Source organism: Macaca mulatta, chromosome 6, assembly GCF_049350105.2.
Source record: "Macaca mulatta isolate MMU2019108-1 chromosome 6, T2T-MMU8v2.0, whole genome shotgun sequence".
NCBI classification, from domain to species: domain Eukaryota; kingdom Metazoa; phylum Chordata; class Mammalia; order Primates; family Cercopithecidae; genus Macaca; species Macaca mulatta.
The window spans coordinates 73,808,875-73,826,313 of NC_133411.1; the positions used below are offsets into that span (position 1 = coordinate 73,808,875).

At 41.6% G+C, this 17,439-nt stretch overlaps 2 protein-coding genes across 13 annotated transcripts in view; one reads left to right on the forward strand and one right to left on the reverse strand.

The window, feature by feature from the left end:
• Positions 1-8,401, reverse strand: part of SGTB (small glutamine rich tetratricopeptide repeat co-chaperone beta) — a 61,403-nt gene extending 53,002 nt beyond the window's left edge. For 2 of the 3 annotated variants that reach the window (XM_015140127.3, XM_015140131.3), the window contains exons 1-2: positions 8,209-8,401; positions 6,978-7,099 (exon numbers count right to left, since the gene is read on the reverse strand). In XM_015140127.3, coding sequence (XP_014995613.1) covers positions 6,978-7,077 — 100 coding nt within the window. In that variant the 5' untranslated portion in view covers positions 7,078-7,099; positions 8,209-8,401. Of the gene's footprint in view, positions 1-6,977; positions 7,100-7,540 lie in introns of all 3 variants that reach the window. The other variant, XM_015140129.3, reaches the window with a different exon arrangement.
• Positions 8,402-8,510: 109 nt separating this feature from the next.
• Positions 8,511-17,439, forward strand: part of NLN (neurolysin) — a 96,166-nt gene continuing 87,237 nt past the window's right edge. For 9 of the 10 annotated variants that reach the window (XM_078004769.1, XM_078004770.1, XM_078004768.1 and 6 more), the window contains exon 1: positions 8,511-8,682. Coding sequence is in view for 4 of the 10 variants with exons in the window: in XM_028849474.2 (XP_028705307.2) it covers positions 8,642-8,682 (41 nt within the window). In the remaining 6 variants the exon portion in view is untranslated. Of the gene's footprint in view, positions 8,683-8,944; positions 8,973-17,439 lie in introns of those variants that run through there. The other variant, XM_015140122.3, reaches the window with a different exon arrangement.

Below are 17,439 nucleotides of genomic sequence, written 5' to 3' on the forward strand. Positions count from 1 at the left end.
TACCTGAGGTCAGGAGCTCAAGACCAGACTGACCAACATGGTGAAACCCCGTCTCTACTAAAAATACAAAAAAAAAATTAGCCAGGCATGGTGGCGGGTGCCTGTAATCCCAGCTACTCTGGAGGCTGAGGCAGGAGAATCACTTGAACCTGGACGGCAGAGGTTGTGGTGAGCTGAGATCATGCCGTTGCACTCCGCCCGGGCAACAGAGCAAGACTCCGTCTCAAAAAAAAAAAAAAAAAGTATGTATATGTATATATTTATTCTTGATAAACATCTTGTCTTCTTGATCAGATTGGTCATTTCCTATACTTTGCCATGTGGCTTGTACACGTTTCCATTATTGTACTTATCACACTGTATTATATGCACTTAAATGTTTGTCTTCCCATATTAAAGAGTCTACATCTTGTTTTCCTTAAAGTCTTTTATCCCTAGCGGGGCCTACATCTTATTCGTCTTCGACTTTAACAGGGTCTGGCAAAGGTAGACGCTCAATCAACTTAATCTACTGCCTTTTTTGCAGTGAAAGTGACATTTGAATTTGGAGGAAATAAACAATCAAATCTGTGGAAGAGAGCGTTTATCTGCCTCCCCACCAAAAAAAATTAATTTACAGCCTTGTAAAAGATGGACAGTACCCAACCAAGCCCTTAGCAAAACACTAAATTATGGAACTTCAGAGCTAAACACTGACAGGTGAAAAGTCCATGTGATAACTCTGAGGGATTTTATGCCCTATGTTCTTAAGGCAGTCCAGTCCACCTTCTTTATCTCTGCTGCCACTAACCTCACATCACAGATCTGGCACATACTGGATACAATTAAGTATCCCTAAAGGAGGTGGCCTTTTTTTTTTTTCTAAATGCAATTCTATTTTGATAAGTAAACCTAGTTGCCAAAATGTATAGTGTTCAACAATAACACATATTTAGAAAGGCATATGATTTAGTAAACAAAGCTAACCACAGCCTTGGAACCCAGGACTGTCTCATTTTTTTTTTTTTTTTTTTTTTTTTTTGAGACTGAGTCTGGCTCTGTCGCCCAGGCTGGAGTGCAGTGGCCGGATCTCAGCTCACTGCAAGCTCCGCCTCCCGGGTTTACGCCATTATCCTGCCTCAGCCTCCAGAGTAGCTGGGACCACAGGCGCCCGCCACCTCGCCCGGCTAGTTTTTTGTATTTTTTAGTAGAGACGGGGTTTCACCGTGTTAGCCAGGATGGTCTCGATCTCCTGACCTTGTGATCCGCCCGTCTCAGCCTCCCAAAGTGCTGGGATTACAGGCTTGAGCCACCGTGCCCGGCTAGGACTGTCTCATTATCCTTATTGATCCAGGCCAAAAAAATTAAATAACCTGGGTACAACAATTTAACTTACATTTACCTCAAGATTCTCATTTATCAAACAGAGATTATGACATTTGATCTTCCTTTTAGAAGAACCTATTCCTATTTATTCCTATTTAAAATAATAGACATCCAGGAATAAGTCACAAAATCTAAAGAAATACTATATATACTTATTGTTCCACTGTAACACCAAACAAAAATAGTCTGGTACTGATAGAGAAAGGTGAGTGAAGAATTCTATTCAGTAATACCACAGCCCATCTGTATAACACTTAATTCAAAAGTTTTCACATGCTATGTACCTGCCATTCACTGATTCAGATTCTCTTCACAAATATATTGGCTGCGAGGAGGCAAGTATGTCTACCAAATAGACTTAGAAACTAAGATCCAAACCAACCAAGCAAATGCCCAAGACCATTGGATTCAATTCAACAAATATTTATTAAGCACCTATCATGTGTCAAGCATTTTTCTAGACACTTTCAACATATCAGTGAATAAAACAGAAAAGACCTCTAACCTCTTGGGGTTTACTTCCTAGTAAGGGATGGAGAGGTGGACCATAAACAATAAACAGGTAGTAAAGGGTAAGGAAGATGGAAAGTGTGGGCAGTTGAGCAGAAAAGCAGCTGCAGGGTTTTGTTGCTGTTGTTTGTTTTTTTGAGACAGAGTCTCGCTCTGTTGCCCAGGCTGGAGTGCAGTGGCGCAATCTTGCCTCACTGTAACTTGTGCCTCCCGGGTTCAAGCTATTCTCCTGCCTCAGCCTCCTGAGTAGCTGGGATTACAGACGTGTGCCACCACGCCTGGCTAGTTTTTGTATTTTCAGTAGAGATGGAGTTTCACCATGTTAGCCAGGCTGGTCTCAAACTCCCGACCTCAGGTGATCTGCCCACCTTGGCCTCTCAAAGTGCTGGGGTTACAGGTGTGAGCCACCACACCTGGCCCACAGCTGAAGGCTTAACAGAGAGTTCAGAGTAGGCCTTACTGAGAAAAGAGATTTGAAAAAGACTTGAAGGAGATGGGAGTGTTACCATTATCTGTGAAGACCATTCCAGGCAGAGGAACCAGCCAGATCAAAAGCCCATAGGCAAGAGGATATGGTACATTTATAAAGAGAAAGCTAATACGGCTGAAGCCAAATGAGAAATGGGAGGAGGAGGTGAAAAATATGTCACAGAAGTCAAATTATAAAGATCCTTTAAACAATGACTAAGTAACATGAGAAGTCATGTTACTTAAGTCACGTTTTGAGTAGATAAATCATAGAAACTGACATACTCTGTTCGTAAAGATCCCTGATGCCTGTGTTTGCAACAGCCAATGGAGGGGCAAGAAGAGAAGCAGAGACACCAGTTAGAGGCTGCCACACTAAAACAGCCAAGAAATAGTTAGTTCTATCCAGAGGTGATATCAGTGGAGATGATAAGAAATGTCAAACTCTAGACATATTTTGAAAGTGTAGCTGACAGGATTTATTGAATGATTAGTTACAGAGTATTTGAGAAAGAGAAGAGTCCAGAATGATACCCAAGTTTCTGGCCTGAGCAACAGAAAAGATGAAGCTGCCATAAACAGAGATAGGGAAATTGCACATAGAACAGATTTTGGGTGGGGGAATCAGAAGTTCGGTTTTGGCAATTTAAATTTGGGATGCCTATTAGACATGCAAGTGGAGATATCTAGTTGGTACTTGGATATATAAGAAGACCTTCAGGAGAAAGGTCTGAGCTGAGGGCATAAATTTGGGAAATAGCATATAGATACGGGGTATTTAAGGCTAAGAAGCTGAATGATATCACCAAAGAAATGGGTATAGATAATGAAGACAAGAGGATTAAGCAGCGGACTCTGGGTACGCCAGGTCAGGGAAAAGAAGAGGAACCAGCAAAGGGGACAGAAAAGAAGCAAACAATGAGATAAGAAAGCCAAGAAAGCATGAGGTATCCTGGAAACTAAATAAAATATACTGGGGGTGGGGTTGGGGGCAGTGAGGAAATGACCATCAACATTATCAATAACAGCTAATAACTCAGATGAAAGCTGAGAACTGACCATTAAATTAAACAACACAGAAATCACTAATGACGTTGATGAGAGTGGTATAGATTGAGAGAGAGAGGCAAAGGCTTAATCAGAATGCGTTTAAGAAGAATAGAAGGAGAGGGTTTGGAGAAAGCAAGCATAGACAATTCTTTAAATGGTTTTGCTGCAAAGGGAGACATACAATTAAGCAGTAATGGGTTAGGGGTAGTATGGTAAAATAATTATTTGCTGTTTATTTTTGCTTTTTTGAAGAAGGGAGAATAATGGTAAGTTTATATTATGATGGAAATGATCCAGTAGAGTATGAAAATTTTATAAGATAAAAAAAAATAACTAGAGTGATATCCTGGAGTAGGTGAGAGAGGATGGGATCTAGTATACCAGTAGAGGGGTTCCATTTAGGCGCGAATAGTCCACCTATGGTAATAGCTAGGCAAACAGGCAGGCAGGCCGAGTATGTGAGTGCTGTCGTACCCAGCTATTTTCTTATTATTTCAGTTTTCTTGGTGGAGTAGAAAGCAAAGTAACCAACTAAAAGTGAGGACAGTGAAAGAGGTTTGAGGGTTTCAGAAGATATGAGAAAGTGTTAAAATGGTCATCTAGGAAAATAAATGTACGAATGAACTTGGAACAGAGGGCGTGATTGCCTGACAGCATTAAAGCATTAAAGGCTGCTTGAAGTTCAGAGCCATGAATTTCAAGTGGGACTAGTCAGCAAAGTTGTGTGTTTTGCTCCATCTATATACATGAGTGGGTGTGAGTAGGTGGGCACAGAGTAGGTGGAGAGCTGGATTTAAACAAAGTTGGGCTTTGCAAGAAAGGGAAAGAGTTACGAGGGAATAATTGTAATTATCAACTATGGAATTTAAGATGAGTAACGAGGTGTGGGAAAAGGTGAGGGATGAACAGACTGGAGGTATTGGTTGGGTCAAAGAATAGCTGGAGTAGGGATTCTAGAGGGAGTAAGCTTGGAAGGACAGGCAATAGTGGTCAGGAAGTGAAATGTTTGGGACAGAGATTAGGGGAGGAATGCAATTCTGGTAATGATTAAGTCTAGGGAAGGCTTTCTCAATCTCTACATACTGACCTTTTGGATCACGTAATTTCTTCTTGTGAAGGGCTGTCCTGTGCATTAGCAGCATCCATGGCCTCTACCTACTCACTAGATGCCAGTAATACCAGCCACCCCCCTCACCCAGTTGTGACAATCAGAATGTATCCAGATACTGCAAAATCACCCCCGAGTTGAGAACCACTGATCTAGAATATGATCAAGTATTTGAGATCACTGGACGAGGTCAAGAACTGAGAGCCAGGGAACTAAAATAATCATCTATCAGTATATTGCAATTGCCAAGAACTAAATAGGAGTAGTGCTAGAGAGAGTGACAGTGAACAGGAACCACAATTAGTCAAGGAACGAAGCAAATGTCAGTAGATGACAATAATTGAGGAGTGGGTGACATAATCTGATGGCAAGACAAAGCTGATGATACATCAGCTTCACAGTAGTGGTAAAGCTGGTATCAGAACTGAGGCTTCTTTCCCAGGGCTTTTAAAAATGTCTAGAAGGTGGGCAGACACCTCCACATGATTTCATGTTCAATTAAATTAGACTCACAGAGTCAAAAATAGGGGTCAGTCAAAAACAATTGGCACCCTTTCTGACTGCCATATATAACAAACAGCTGAAGGCACATATTTTTGGCTGAATACCATCCTAAAAATAGGACGTAACATCTTGGTTTAAAAAAAAAAAAAAAAACCCTCAATTTTCTTTCTGGCCCTTAAAACTTTTATGCTGCCTTTGATTAGAAAAGAAACATCTTTTCTTAAATGACTGCATTTATCTGTTTGCTACAGAGCAATCATAACTAACATTCTCCTTAGATAACCAATCAACTTTATCTTCACATAGTCTAATCATCAAGAACAAAAAGACCTTAATATTAAATGGACTGATGGCAATGTTCTCCAACTGTGCATCACCTGCTCCTCTCACTGCCACCTGGAAAGACATCATCTAACCAGACTGCAAGCAGATATTTAGAGCAAATGCCCAATTTTCATCTCCACCTCCTAAAAGCATATTCACAGGGAAGTGCTTGTTGAAATTACAGAAGCAGTTTTAAGATGGGAAATTTAAACTATACTGTTATTTATTAAGTTCTTCCAAATGCACTCTTACTGCAATAATTAAGACTTTAGGGCTGGGAGGGCTGGCTCATGCCTGTAATCCCAGTACTTTGGGAGGCCAAGGCGAGTGGATTACTTGAGCCCAGGAGGTTGAGACCAGCCTGGGCAACATGGCGAAACCCTGTCTCTACAAAAAAAAATAAAAAACTTAGCCAGGCATGGTAGTGTACTCCTGAAGTCCCAGCTACTTGGGAGACTGAGGTGGGAGGATCATTTGAGCCCAGGAGGTGGAGGTTGCAGTGAGCTGAGATCGTGCCACTACACTCCAGCCTGGGTGACAGAGCCAGACAGACCCTGTCTCAAAAAATAAATAAATAAATAAAAGACTTTAGGCCACGGGGACACCAGATTCACTGAACCTCCACAAGCCCATCTTCCAAATTCTACCTTGTTATGGTTGTACTGAATTTAAATTTTGTAACACATAAACATGAAGAACAAAGATGGTGTCGAGGAAACACACGATGCCATCACCTACGTCCTGTTCAACTTTACAGATTACTGAAGCCAATATTAAAGTTAATGTAAAACACAGGTGAAATGCTTTCATTTCAAGTTCGAAATTAGGCACTGGTCAGATCTTACGAGTGGTATAATTATTAGACTTTTACATAGTGCTATTAAAATGACTCAGGTATTTTTATATATTATTTCTAAACTGGATGCTTTCCTATTAGGAAATGCAGACAACAAGATCTTCAGAGTATTAACCAGGCTTTATCACATATCAGCTGTGTTATCTGGTTATGCTATTTGGTTTCATTTTCTTTCTTTTTTTTTTTTTTTTGAGACAGGATCTCCCTCATGGCCCAGGCTGGAGTGCAGTGATGGGATCTCAGCTTACTGCAGCCTCCGCCTTCTGGGTTCAAGCCATTCTCCTGTCTCAGCCTCCCGAGTAGCTGGGACTACAGGCAAGTGCCACCACACCTGGCTACTTTTTGTATTTTTAGTAGAGACAGGGTTTTGCCATGTTGCCCAGCCTGGTCTCGAACTCCTGACCTCAAATGATCCACCAGCCTCAGCCTCCCAAAGTGCTGGGATTACAGGCATGAGCTACCAAGTCTGGCCCTGGTTTCATTTTCTCACTTGTTAAATGGGGATAATACTAACATAACAGTTGCTGTGAAGAAAACATTGCCTATAATATGAACAGCATACTTTCTACATATAGTATTTGTTCAATAAATAAACAATAGTCCTCTTAATTTGATGTTAAACAAAACAAGCTTCAGAAAATGGAAATACGATAACCTTATAATCAGGCCTCTCCTTGAAAGATCAAAGAAAATTCTGATTTTTGTTACAATAGATCATCAAGCTGGGCTTACAGCTATTTTAGTCCTCGTTTATAATTATGATATAAATGAACACAAAGAGCAGATGCATACCTTCCAAACTTTCTTGTTCGTCGGAGGTGTAAGTGTCCATCTGACTTTGTTCCCGTAAGAAACGAATAACCGCATAAACCAGGTGCTTGATAGATGACATTTTAGAAGCTTAAACACTTTTCCTTGATAAGAAAAATGAAAACACTGAACTAAGTTATTCTGAAGAATCAATCAGAAAAGTCATAAATTACAAAGATGATACGGGTTATAAACTGTATTAAAGGTAAAAACAAAACACAAAACTGTATGACCTTTCATCTTTTTTTTTTTTTTTTAAGAGTCAGGAGAGCACAAAGTATTGTGAAGGTAATTTATTACATATTTTCATTAATACCCAGTGGTATAAGAGTATGTTAAATCTTGGAACAAGTAAAAATGTCTTCAAAACAAGTACAGCATAAGCTTAGACTGTCACTGAGTATCTCACCATACCGAAATCCCCTAAAGGCCTCAGTACTAAGTTGAGAGGCTTTCATACTGCTGACTAAAAGCTGATCTATAACCAAGCATCTTCCTCTATTTCATGGGACCTAAAAAAAGTATTAATAATGTACACTACCTACTTTTTGTAGGTTGAGAGTTATTTGATGAGGAAACACATTCGCGAAAGGTTGTTCAACTGGTGAGTGTCGTTCTTAATAAAAATGGCATTTCTATTTAATCAGCAGACATGTCAGGAAATCGCTGCCCAAGTCGATGGATACTACAAGTCGACCGGCGCTCCCTGCAGAGGCTGTGCTCTCGTGGACAAGCTGGAAGCTCCCGGTCATGTTCATTCACATGGAATACTATCGCATCCAAACAGTGGCGCAGGGCCAGCCGGCATTCATGGCTGATTTCCACTAAATCGCATCATCCATCTGTTCCCCAGGTTCCCTAATTCAAAGCCAGGGTGTGGTACCCGCCGCTATAATGTTTATGATTTGTGTAGTTATTTTAAAGGCGATGTCAGCCTCTAGGCCACGGGGTCACAAGCAATAAATAAGGCCCCAGGGCAGAAGGTAAAAACAGAAAGGGGGGAAAAGGGGGTGCAAAGAGGGAAAGAGATGCCCAGCCTCGTCCAGGCTTCTCCCCCTTCCTCTCCCCAGAGCGCATCGAGCTCCCCCTCCCTCCCGTCCTCCCTCCGGCACCCGGCCTTGCCTCGGCCCTGCCCGGTGTGCAGCGAGTGCCAGTGCGGGCCTCGGTCCGGGGCGGAGGGAGGCGCACCCTCGCCAGACAGAAGCCCCCTTACCAAGCAGGAGGACGCGAGACGACGGCTGCTGGCCCGCGGGGTTCCGTAGGCCGGCCCGCCCGACCCCTAGTCCTCGGGGCTGAAGCCTGGCTCGGGATCGCAGCACTGGGCGAGGCGGCGCAAACCTCCCCGGCCCCCAGGGCGCCAACCCCAGAGCCCACCCGGCTGTGCTCTAGCTCCAGCGGCCGGGTCTGGCCAGCACCGCCCCTGGGGCGGGGCCGGACGCGCGGGCTGGGGCGGGGCACGGCGCGGGGCGGGGCTGGTAGGCGCCGGCGTGGAGCTGCCGCACGTGGGAGGGCGCTGGCCCGGCAGCCACTGTGGCCTCTGCGGCTAGGCCGGCTCGCGACTCCCGGGCGCCGAGGCGCTGCCGCACGCCTTGTCGCGCCACGCTGAAGGACCACGCGCCCACCGCCGCCAGCCTCTCAGCGCTCCCATGATCGCCCGGTGCCTTTTGGCTGTGCGAAGCCTCCGCAGGTACCTCCAGCGCGCGGGTTAACCTTGGCCGTGGGCAGGGCGGGGTCTTTCGCCGTGTGGTGCCTGGAGCCCGGACCCAACCCTTCCCGACCGCGCCTCTCCTACGCTCCTGGGACGCACCCTCCCCGCGGCTTGCAAAGTGGACCCCTGGGCACACCTGGCGCGGCCACCTGGGGCCACCTTTCCCGCCTCCGCTCCCTCGGGAGGACGTCCATTCCCCTTTGTTTGGGACTGCCTCAGCCGCAGTCAGCGAGGCTGGTCACAGACGCGGCCCAAAATGAATGCAAATAGTTTGGATAAGAAAATCATTTCACTTTCAACCCCAATGCAGAACTGCACACCTGTCATTAAAAGTGCCGCAGCTGTGGACTCAGAACAATTTTGTTTGCTCCTTGCGCCCATTATTAGCGTTCCAATCGTTTAACATCCACCTGAGATGAAACCTCTTTGGTGGTGTTGCTTATTTCCGTCCATGCTCTCTAACTTCCTTTTTTATTTTCCTCCTCCCCATGAAACAAACATTCTGCCTCTTGCTGGTGCAAATTGACCTGGCCCAAAATGGAGAAAATGATCGCTTGTACACGGCCTTGGGCAGCCTGAGCTGCTGTTTTGGATTGCTTCCTAGCCCTCTAACCACACCCCACTGCAACAGACCAGTAGCAAGATGGTGAGGGAATTAGATTCTTTGCACGAATGCGCTGGTTTTCGGAAACAATGCCGCCACCATCCCCGTTTCCAAATCTGCCCAGGACTGTAAATCCAAATGAAGATTCAACAGAAAAAAGAAAATGTGTGCTTCTTGCTAGCTATCAACAAAACTACTTTGTAACATGTCAGCATTTAAGCTTTCTACAGTTCCCTTTTGCACATTGCCACTCCTCTGAATGGATGGAGCTTTTTGTTGCTCAGTCCGTAGAGTTAGGGAGCAGGCAGGCGACAGTGGTAATTACAAAGAGTTAATGTGATGATCTGTGATATTTCAGCCTGTCGTTTTTTGCTGGTCTCCAGGCTGCAATCGATATAACTGTCAAATGAAGTTATACCAAGAAATGAAGATCTTCACATAATGCAGGTGTGAGAAGAGGAAATAAATCTTCATATAAGAGCAATTCTCAAACTTTTTATTCTCAGGGCCCCTTTACCTTTCAAAAATTACCGTGGACCTAAGAGCTTCTGTTTGTATGGTATATATGTTTATATTTACCATATTAGACATTAAAGCTGGAAAAATTTTAAGTATTTGTTAATTTACAAAACAGTAATAAATAGGCTACGTGCCTAAATAATGATTTTAATGAAAAATAACTATTTTCCAAACCACCCCCCCCCCCATCAGTGAGAAGAGTAACATTGTGGGGTTTTGTTTTTAAAATTGTGGTAAGATATAACAAAATTTACCATTTTAATAATTTTTAAGGGTACAATTTAAAGTGTGCAATTGAGAGGTACAGCCAACACCACTGTCCATCTCCAGAACTTTGTCATCATCCCAAACTGAAATCCTGTACCTATTACATAATAACTGCCCATTACTTCCTCCCCAAAGCCCTGGTTAACCATTATTTTTTCTTTATGAATTTGACTATTTCAGGTCCCTTATATAAGTGGAATTATACAATACTTGTCCTTTTGAGTCTGGTTTATTTAGTATAGTGTTTTTTAGGTTTATTCATATTGAAGCATGTGTCAGGATTTCCTTTTTAAAACTGAATAATATTTCATTGTATGTATATATCACATTTTGTTTATCCATTTGTCTGGACATTTGGGTTGCTTCCACCTTTTGGCTACTGTGAATACTACTACTATGATCGTTAATGTGCACATGTCTGTTTGAATCCCTGCTTTTAATTCTTTGGGATACCGTATGTACCTAGAAGTGAAAATTGCTGAGTCATAGGATAGTACTATGTTTAGTTTTTGAAACCATACTGTTTTTCTTCAGTGGCTGTGCCATTTTTACATTCCCATTGGCAGTACACAAGGATTCCAATTTCTCCACATCATCATCAGCACTTATTTCCTGGTTTGGTAACAGTTATCCTAGGAGTGGCATTGTTTTGCATTTTTGCAAAACCAATGTGTGACATAATAGAAGGTAACTGGATTCTTATGTCTGCCTCTGCATTTAAGCTGCTGCACTGTTTCATTTTGGTTTAAGATGAAGAAAATCCCACCTCACAGTCATATGAAGTTGGAAAGAAGAATATTTTAATAGCTTTTTAAAGATAATCATGGATATTCTTTGATATCACATCAAAGTTTGACAAATGGTAGCTTTTTAAAGGTTAGTTACAAAGTGGAATCTGAAACTATATCAATGTACTTTTTTTACACTGTTACATTAATATCCATTGGTGTACCTTACACTTTGAATGGATGTTGGATCGATGCCTGATATTTTAAACATTAAGCATAAGTCCTTCGGAAATTTTAGTGGTTCACTGTGTTATACAGTTCTTCCTAATGTTGACATATTTCATTATACAGTATCAAACAATCACTTTCCTTAATGTCTTCCCATTTCATCAGAAAAGTCTTCAAGTATTGGGAAGCTGTCAAGCTCACAGTGGCAGATAGGATTTTCCAAAATGCTAGTTTTCACTTGAAAGCTAGAATTGTATCATTGGCAACACAAACTGTCAGTTGTTTTACTTGAAGTGACAGTCTCACTTTGTTACATTTTTGACAGAATTTCTGCCACATGCTTAAGTCTGAATAACCCTGGTTTGTCTGTCAGTAGTTTTTTTTCTGGTAAAAATGGTGCTCCATGAAAAAAAGCTATTTCAGCTCACAGTTCAACCAATTGCAAAAGTGCTTTTGATTTGGGCAACCAAATCCGCAGGACAACCCTTATACTCAGGTACACAGCAGAAATGCTTTGTGTGTACTTGGTCACATGTAACTCAAGGGTAGAGATTTAATACAAATTCATGCTTTTTACCATTTCATTAAGGATATTCTAAAATGAAATTGACATTATTTTTAGCCTGAGTGCATAGCAATGAAAAATAACAGCTACTAGTACAGTTTAGTGCTGTGGACTCAATTTGTCCTGAAGTACCAACAATGTTATCCACCATTGCTTTTCACCATCAGTGCAAATGTTCACAAAGTAAAAAAGAGAAATAATGTCTTAGTATTGTTACAAAAGATTTTTAACCTCACAGACTCCTTGAAAGGGTGTCAGGAACCCCTCCCCACACCTCTACCTTTAAGGTTTGTGGACTACATTTTGAGAGCTGTTGCTATGTCGTATTAGATTCTTTGTTTATGCATGGAAGAAAATAAATAAACTAATAGCCAAAAAATTATTACCTTGTTAGAAGCTACCATAAATACATTAACTATTTTGTTATATAAGGGCATATCTCACAGTTAATCATTATATACAGTAGTCCTTAACCCAGGGCTTCTGTGCTTTATCACAGAATCGGCTGTTTCAAAATCAGTATCTTCCAAAAGAGTTCATATTGGACAACACGGAGGATCCCTGTGTTTTCCTGTTTTTCCTGTTTCCTCTGACACTTGGGAGTTCATTTTAGTGTTATGGAGTGACTAGGCTTTTGCCTAACTGACTTATAGTTTCCTTTGGGTTTTCTTGTTGTCAGAGCTGCTATACCCGCTTCCCAAGGCCAGCTGGGCAGCCAGGATCATTGATGGGGGTGTTCAGCCAATTTCTTGGGAATAAGTGGGCTGAGAATCTGGAGTTTGGATTATAGTTGCTGTTCAATTCACTTTGCGGCCTTAAAGAAATCACTCACTCCCTTGGACCTCTTTCAAGTTACATTATGGATGTATGTATGTATGTATGTTACATAGTATGTATTTTAGAGACAAGGTATCACTGCTATCCAGGCTGAAGTGCAGTGAGGCATGATCATGGCTCACTGCAGTCTCAAACTCTAGTTTCAAACAATCCTCCCTGCCTCAAGCCTCCTGAGTAGCTGAGACTACAGGTGCTCACCACCATGCCCAGCTAATTTAAAAAAATTGTAGAGATAGGATCTTACTATGTTGCCAAAGCTGGTCTAGAATTCCTGGCCACAAATGATCCTCCCATCTCAACCTCTAAAAGTGCTGGGATTACAGGTGTGTGCCATCATGCCTGACCCAGGTTCCTCATATTGTAAAATGAAGAGGGCTTGACTAAATAATATCTAAGGCTTAAAAAAAAAAAAAAACTCTATATTGCCATAGCAAACCAGGAGAATTCCTCCTCCTACCTCAGTCAGATTGCACAGCATGTTACCCAAGCAAAACCTAATGTATATTATAGAATATGAGGGATGAGGCATGAGAATCGCTTGAACCCAGGAGGCAGAGGTTGCAGTGAGCAGAGATCGTGCCATTGCACTCCAGCCTGGGCAACAACAGTGAAACTCTGTCTCAAAAATAAATAAATAAATAAATGATGACAGCAATGCATGTTCATTATTGAAAACTTAGCAAGTAATGACAAGCAAAAGAAAACATTAAATACGTACATAATCCACCCATCTAGAACAGCCAATTCTTAACAGCCTTCAACATTTCTTCTATGAACAGACTTTCTTTTTACAAATAGGATGTCGTTATTCTTTTATAATTTTTAATATTATACAAACATCCTCCAAAATATAAATAGCTATAATATATTCCCTTTGGGGATATATGCAATTTGATTAATACATACCTTTAGGCATGTCAACTATTCCCAACTTCTTGCAATGAGTAATAGTGCTTGGATAAACATTCCTACTGTCCTTTTCCAAATCCTTAATTATTTTCTTAGTATAAATTCTTACGAATTGAACTCGTAGATCAAAGGGCATGCATACCTTTCAGGTCTACTTATCATCTTATTCTGTTTTAAAAACTTTCTCCCAAACTATAATCTTACCAGGTGAGTAAGTAAATGCTAGTTTCCTATACTGTTACCAACACTGAGCATTTTAATGTTTTTTTATCCTTACCAGTTTCATAAGTGGAAATTTCTCTTATTATAATTTGTATTTTCATACATTTTTGGAAGGTTTATTTAGTGAGTATAATTCCTAAACAAAAATTCAGGACTTGTGATCTGGAAACCAAATCGTTATTTGTTTTCTGATGTGAAAATTTATTTATGTGGAAAATCTTAGAAAGTCAGACAAATTCAATTACAGTTTTCTTGGTGTTTTTGTTTGTTTGAGACAGGATCTCACTTGGTTGCCCAGGCTGGAGTGCAGTCGCGTGATCATGGCTCACTGCAGCCTCAACCTCCCGGGCTCAAGCAGTCCTCCCACTTCAGCCTCCCAAGTAGCTGGGACTACAGGTGTGTGCCACCACACCCGGCTAATTTTTGTATTTCTTGTAGAGACAGGGCTTCACCATGTTGCCCAAGTTGGTCTCTGATTCCTGGGCTCAAGTGATCTGCCTGCCTCAACCTTCCAGAGTGCTGGGATTATAGGCATGAGCTACTGGGCCCGGCCTAAATTACAAATTAATAAAATTAACAATATTTACGTGTCTGAGTGTAATTAAATAAAATTGAGATTATTCCTCTAAAACCAGTAGGCATAATCTCCAAAATGTTAAGAGAATAGTACTGAGAAAAAAAATCTGATAAAAAAAGGGTTTTAAGTTAAAGTATCAAGAGATAGATTGAGATTATGTGTACAAATGGATTTGGTTATAAAAGAGGATTTCTTTTTTCTTTTTTTTTTTTTTTTTTGAGACGGAGTCTCACACTGTTGCCCTGGCTGGAGTGCAGTGGCATGATCTCGGGTCACTGCAACCTCCGCCTCCCAGGTTCAAGCAATTCTTCTGCCTCAGCCTCCCAAGTAGCTGGGATTACAGGTGCCTGCCACCACGCCCAGCTAATTTTTTGTATTTTTAGTAGAGACGGGGTTTTACCATGTTGGCCAGGCTAGTCTCGAACTCCTGATCTCATGATTTGCCCACCTCAGCCTCCCCAAGTGCTGGGATTAAAGGGGTGAGCCACCACGCTCGGCCGAGGATTGACTTCTTTCCTTTTTGGTTGTCCTTTAACTGGTTTTTTGGTCAGAAACAACCTGGTTCTTTCTCAAAGTTAAACATTATCACCTCTTTGGTTAAGACAAAGCACAGGACTTCCTTGGGGAGAACCACCTAAATTAAAGATAAAGAACCAAGGAAATTGATGTGTATTGAGTGCATATGTAAATGCCAAGCTGCGCATTACAAAGTGCTTGTAGCATGATAGAGTCAACTATATAAATGTAGAAACAGCTTGCCTGAGTTTGAATGCTGGTTCTGCCACTGACTAGCACTGTGATCTTAGGCAAGAATGCTTAAGTTCTCCGTATCTGTTTCCTTCTCAGTAAATTGGGAATTGATTGGATGATTTCTTCATTCACCAAATATTTATTGTCTATTATATGCGAAACAGTATTCTAGGTCTGGGGATACAGCAATGAACAAAGCAGACAAAAATCTTTGCATTAATGGAACTTACATTCCAGTGGGAGATACAACTAAGGAAAATATATAGTAAGTTAGATGGGAAAATGTGTTTCAGAGCAAAAGGGGAATGCTCAATACCAATAGGAAGGCAATTGTAGAGTCAACAGGAAAGGCTAAGAAAGTGATATTAATACTTGAGTAATGATCTAAGAGAAGTGAGTAGTTGTGCTATGTGAATACCTGAGGCAGGTCGTTCTAAGCAGGAGAAACAGCACATACCAAGGCTCTGAAAGCAGGGCTCTGCCTGGTGTTTTAGAGAAAGTGCAGAGACCATTGTGACTAGCATGGAATAAATGTCAGGCAAGTAAGTAGGAGATAAGATGAGAGGGAAAAATTGTACTCACCCTTTTTTTCTTTTCTTTCTTTTTTTTTGTTTTTGTTTTTGTTTTTGTTTTTAGACAGAGTCTCGCTCTGTTGCTTGGGCTAGAGTGCAATGACGCAATCTCAGCTCACTGCAACGTCCTCCTCCTGGGTTCAAGCGATTCTCTCACCTCAGCCTCCCGAGTAGCTGGGATTACAGGCACCCACCATCATGCCCAGCTAATTTTTGTATTTTTGTAGAAACGGGTTCACCATGTTGGCCAGGCTGGACTTGAACTCCTGACCTCAAGTGACCCACCTGCCTCTGCCTCCCAAAGTGCTGGGATTACAGGTGTGAGCCACCGTGCCTGGCCTGTACTCACCTTTTAAGATTGAAACATAAATATAGAACACTTTGAACATTGCCTGGTTATATCTGTTCCTATTACCACAAAAATGCTGTATAACAAACTGAATTTCAGTGGAGTACAGTGATCAATGTTTATTTTTGCTGGGAAATCTAGATTTTGGCTGGGCGGTTTTTCTGGTCTTAACTCATTCATGCTCCTTCGGTCAGCCATGGGTTGTGTAGGCAGCTCTTTGCTGTCCTCTGCCACATGTTTGGTGATGTAGGATGACCACTGCTGGGGCTATTTGCCCTCTTTCCTGTGACCTCTCGTCCTCCAGGAAGCTACCTCTGGCTCGTTCTCATGGCAGTGGCAGGGTTCCATGAAAGAGTGGAAGGCAGTTGGAACTGGAACCTCATCAGCTCTGCCACATTCTACTGGTCAAAGCAAGTCACAAGGCTAGCCCAGATTCGAGAAGTGGGGAAACAGACTGTATCTCTTGATGGGTAGAAAAGCAAACTCACATTGTTAAGAGACATAGACACATAGCAGGTGGAAAATTGAGGCCATTTTAGTCATCAGTCTACCGTATTGGCACATAATAAGATCTCGAGAAATATTAGTTACTGTTTTTACTTTTTTGAATTGCCTAGTTTTATTTTGGGAGTTTTAAAATTAGGATTATTAATTTGTAAGAGCCCCTCATAGATGTTTCAGTTATTTTTGCTCTTTGAACTTTTGGGGTAGATTATTGTTGCTTTTTGCTTTTTTGCTTTTTCTCTACAAAAGTTTAAATTTTTATATAATCAGAAATGTCAGTCTTTTCCTTTATGACCTCTGCCTTTGGTCTCATTCCTAGAAAGTCCTTCTCTACCCCAATATTATACATTTTAAAAATCACCTACATTTTCTTTTTTTTTTTTTTTTAAGACAGAGTCTAGCTCTGTCACCTAGGCTGGAGTACAGTGGAACAATCTCATCTCTGTAACCTCTGCCTCCCAGTCTCAAGCAGTCCTCCCACCTCAGCCTTCCAAGTAGCTGGGACTACGGGTATGAGTCACACCTGGCTAATTTTTGTATTTTTTGTAGAGAAAGGGTTTTGCCATGTTGCCCAGGCTGGTCTCAAACTCCTGGGCTCAAGCAATCCTTCCCCCTCAGCCTCCCAAAGTGCTAGGATTACAGGCATGAGCCACCACACCCAGCATCTACATTTTCTTCTAGTACTTTTATGTTCCATTTTCCACACTTAAATCCTTTATCTATCATGAGGGCTGACTTTTTGAAAAAGACTTCTTCAAATTATTGAGTGAAACAAAAAGGAAATCAACACCGAAACTGCAAGTATAAAAGGAAGTCCAGCTTATGAAATTTGGATTTCCCATTCACCATAGCTTACATTAGAAAGACTCTGCCCCATTCTACCGACTCTGAGATTGTCTGTGCTTCCTGTTTGGCATTCAGGAGGAAGTCCTCATATTTCCCAGCCATACTTTGCTGGTATCTTTAATATTTAATCCCATTTGTGGTCAACACCAAAAGAAAAATTCTACTTCTGCCTCACATCTCAGGTGGAGTTGTAGTGACTGAAATAATCACAGCTTGATGAAGCCTGCTTGCTACAATGTATAATGTCCATACCCTCAGG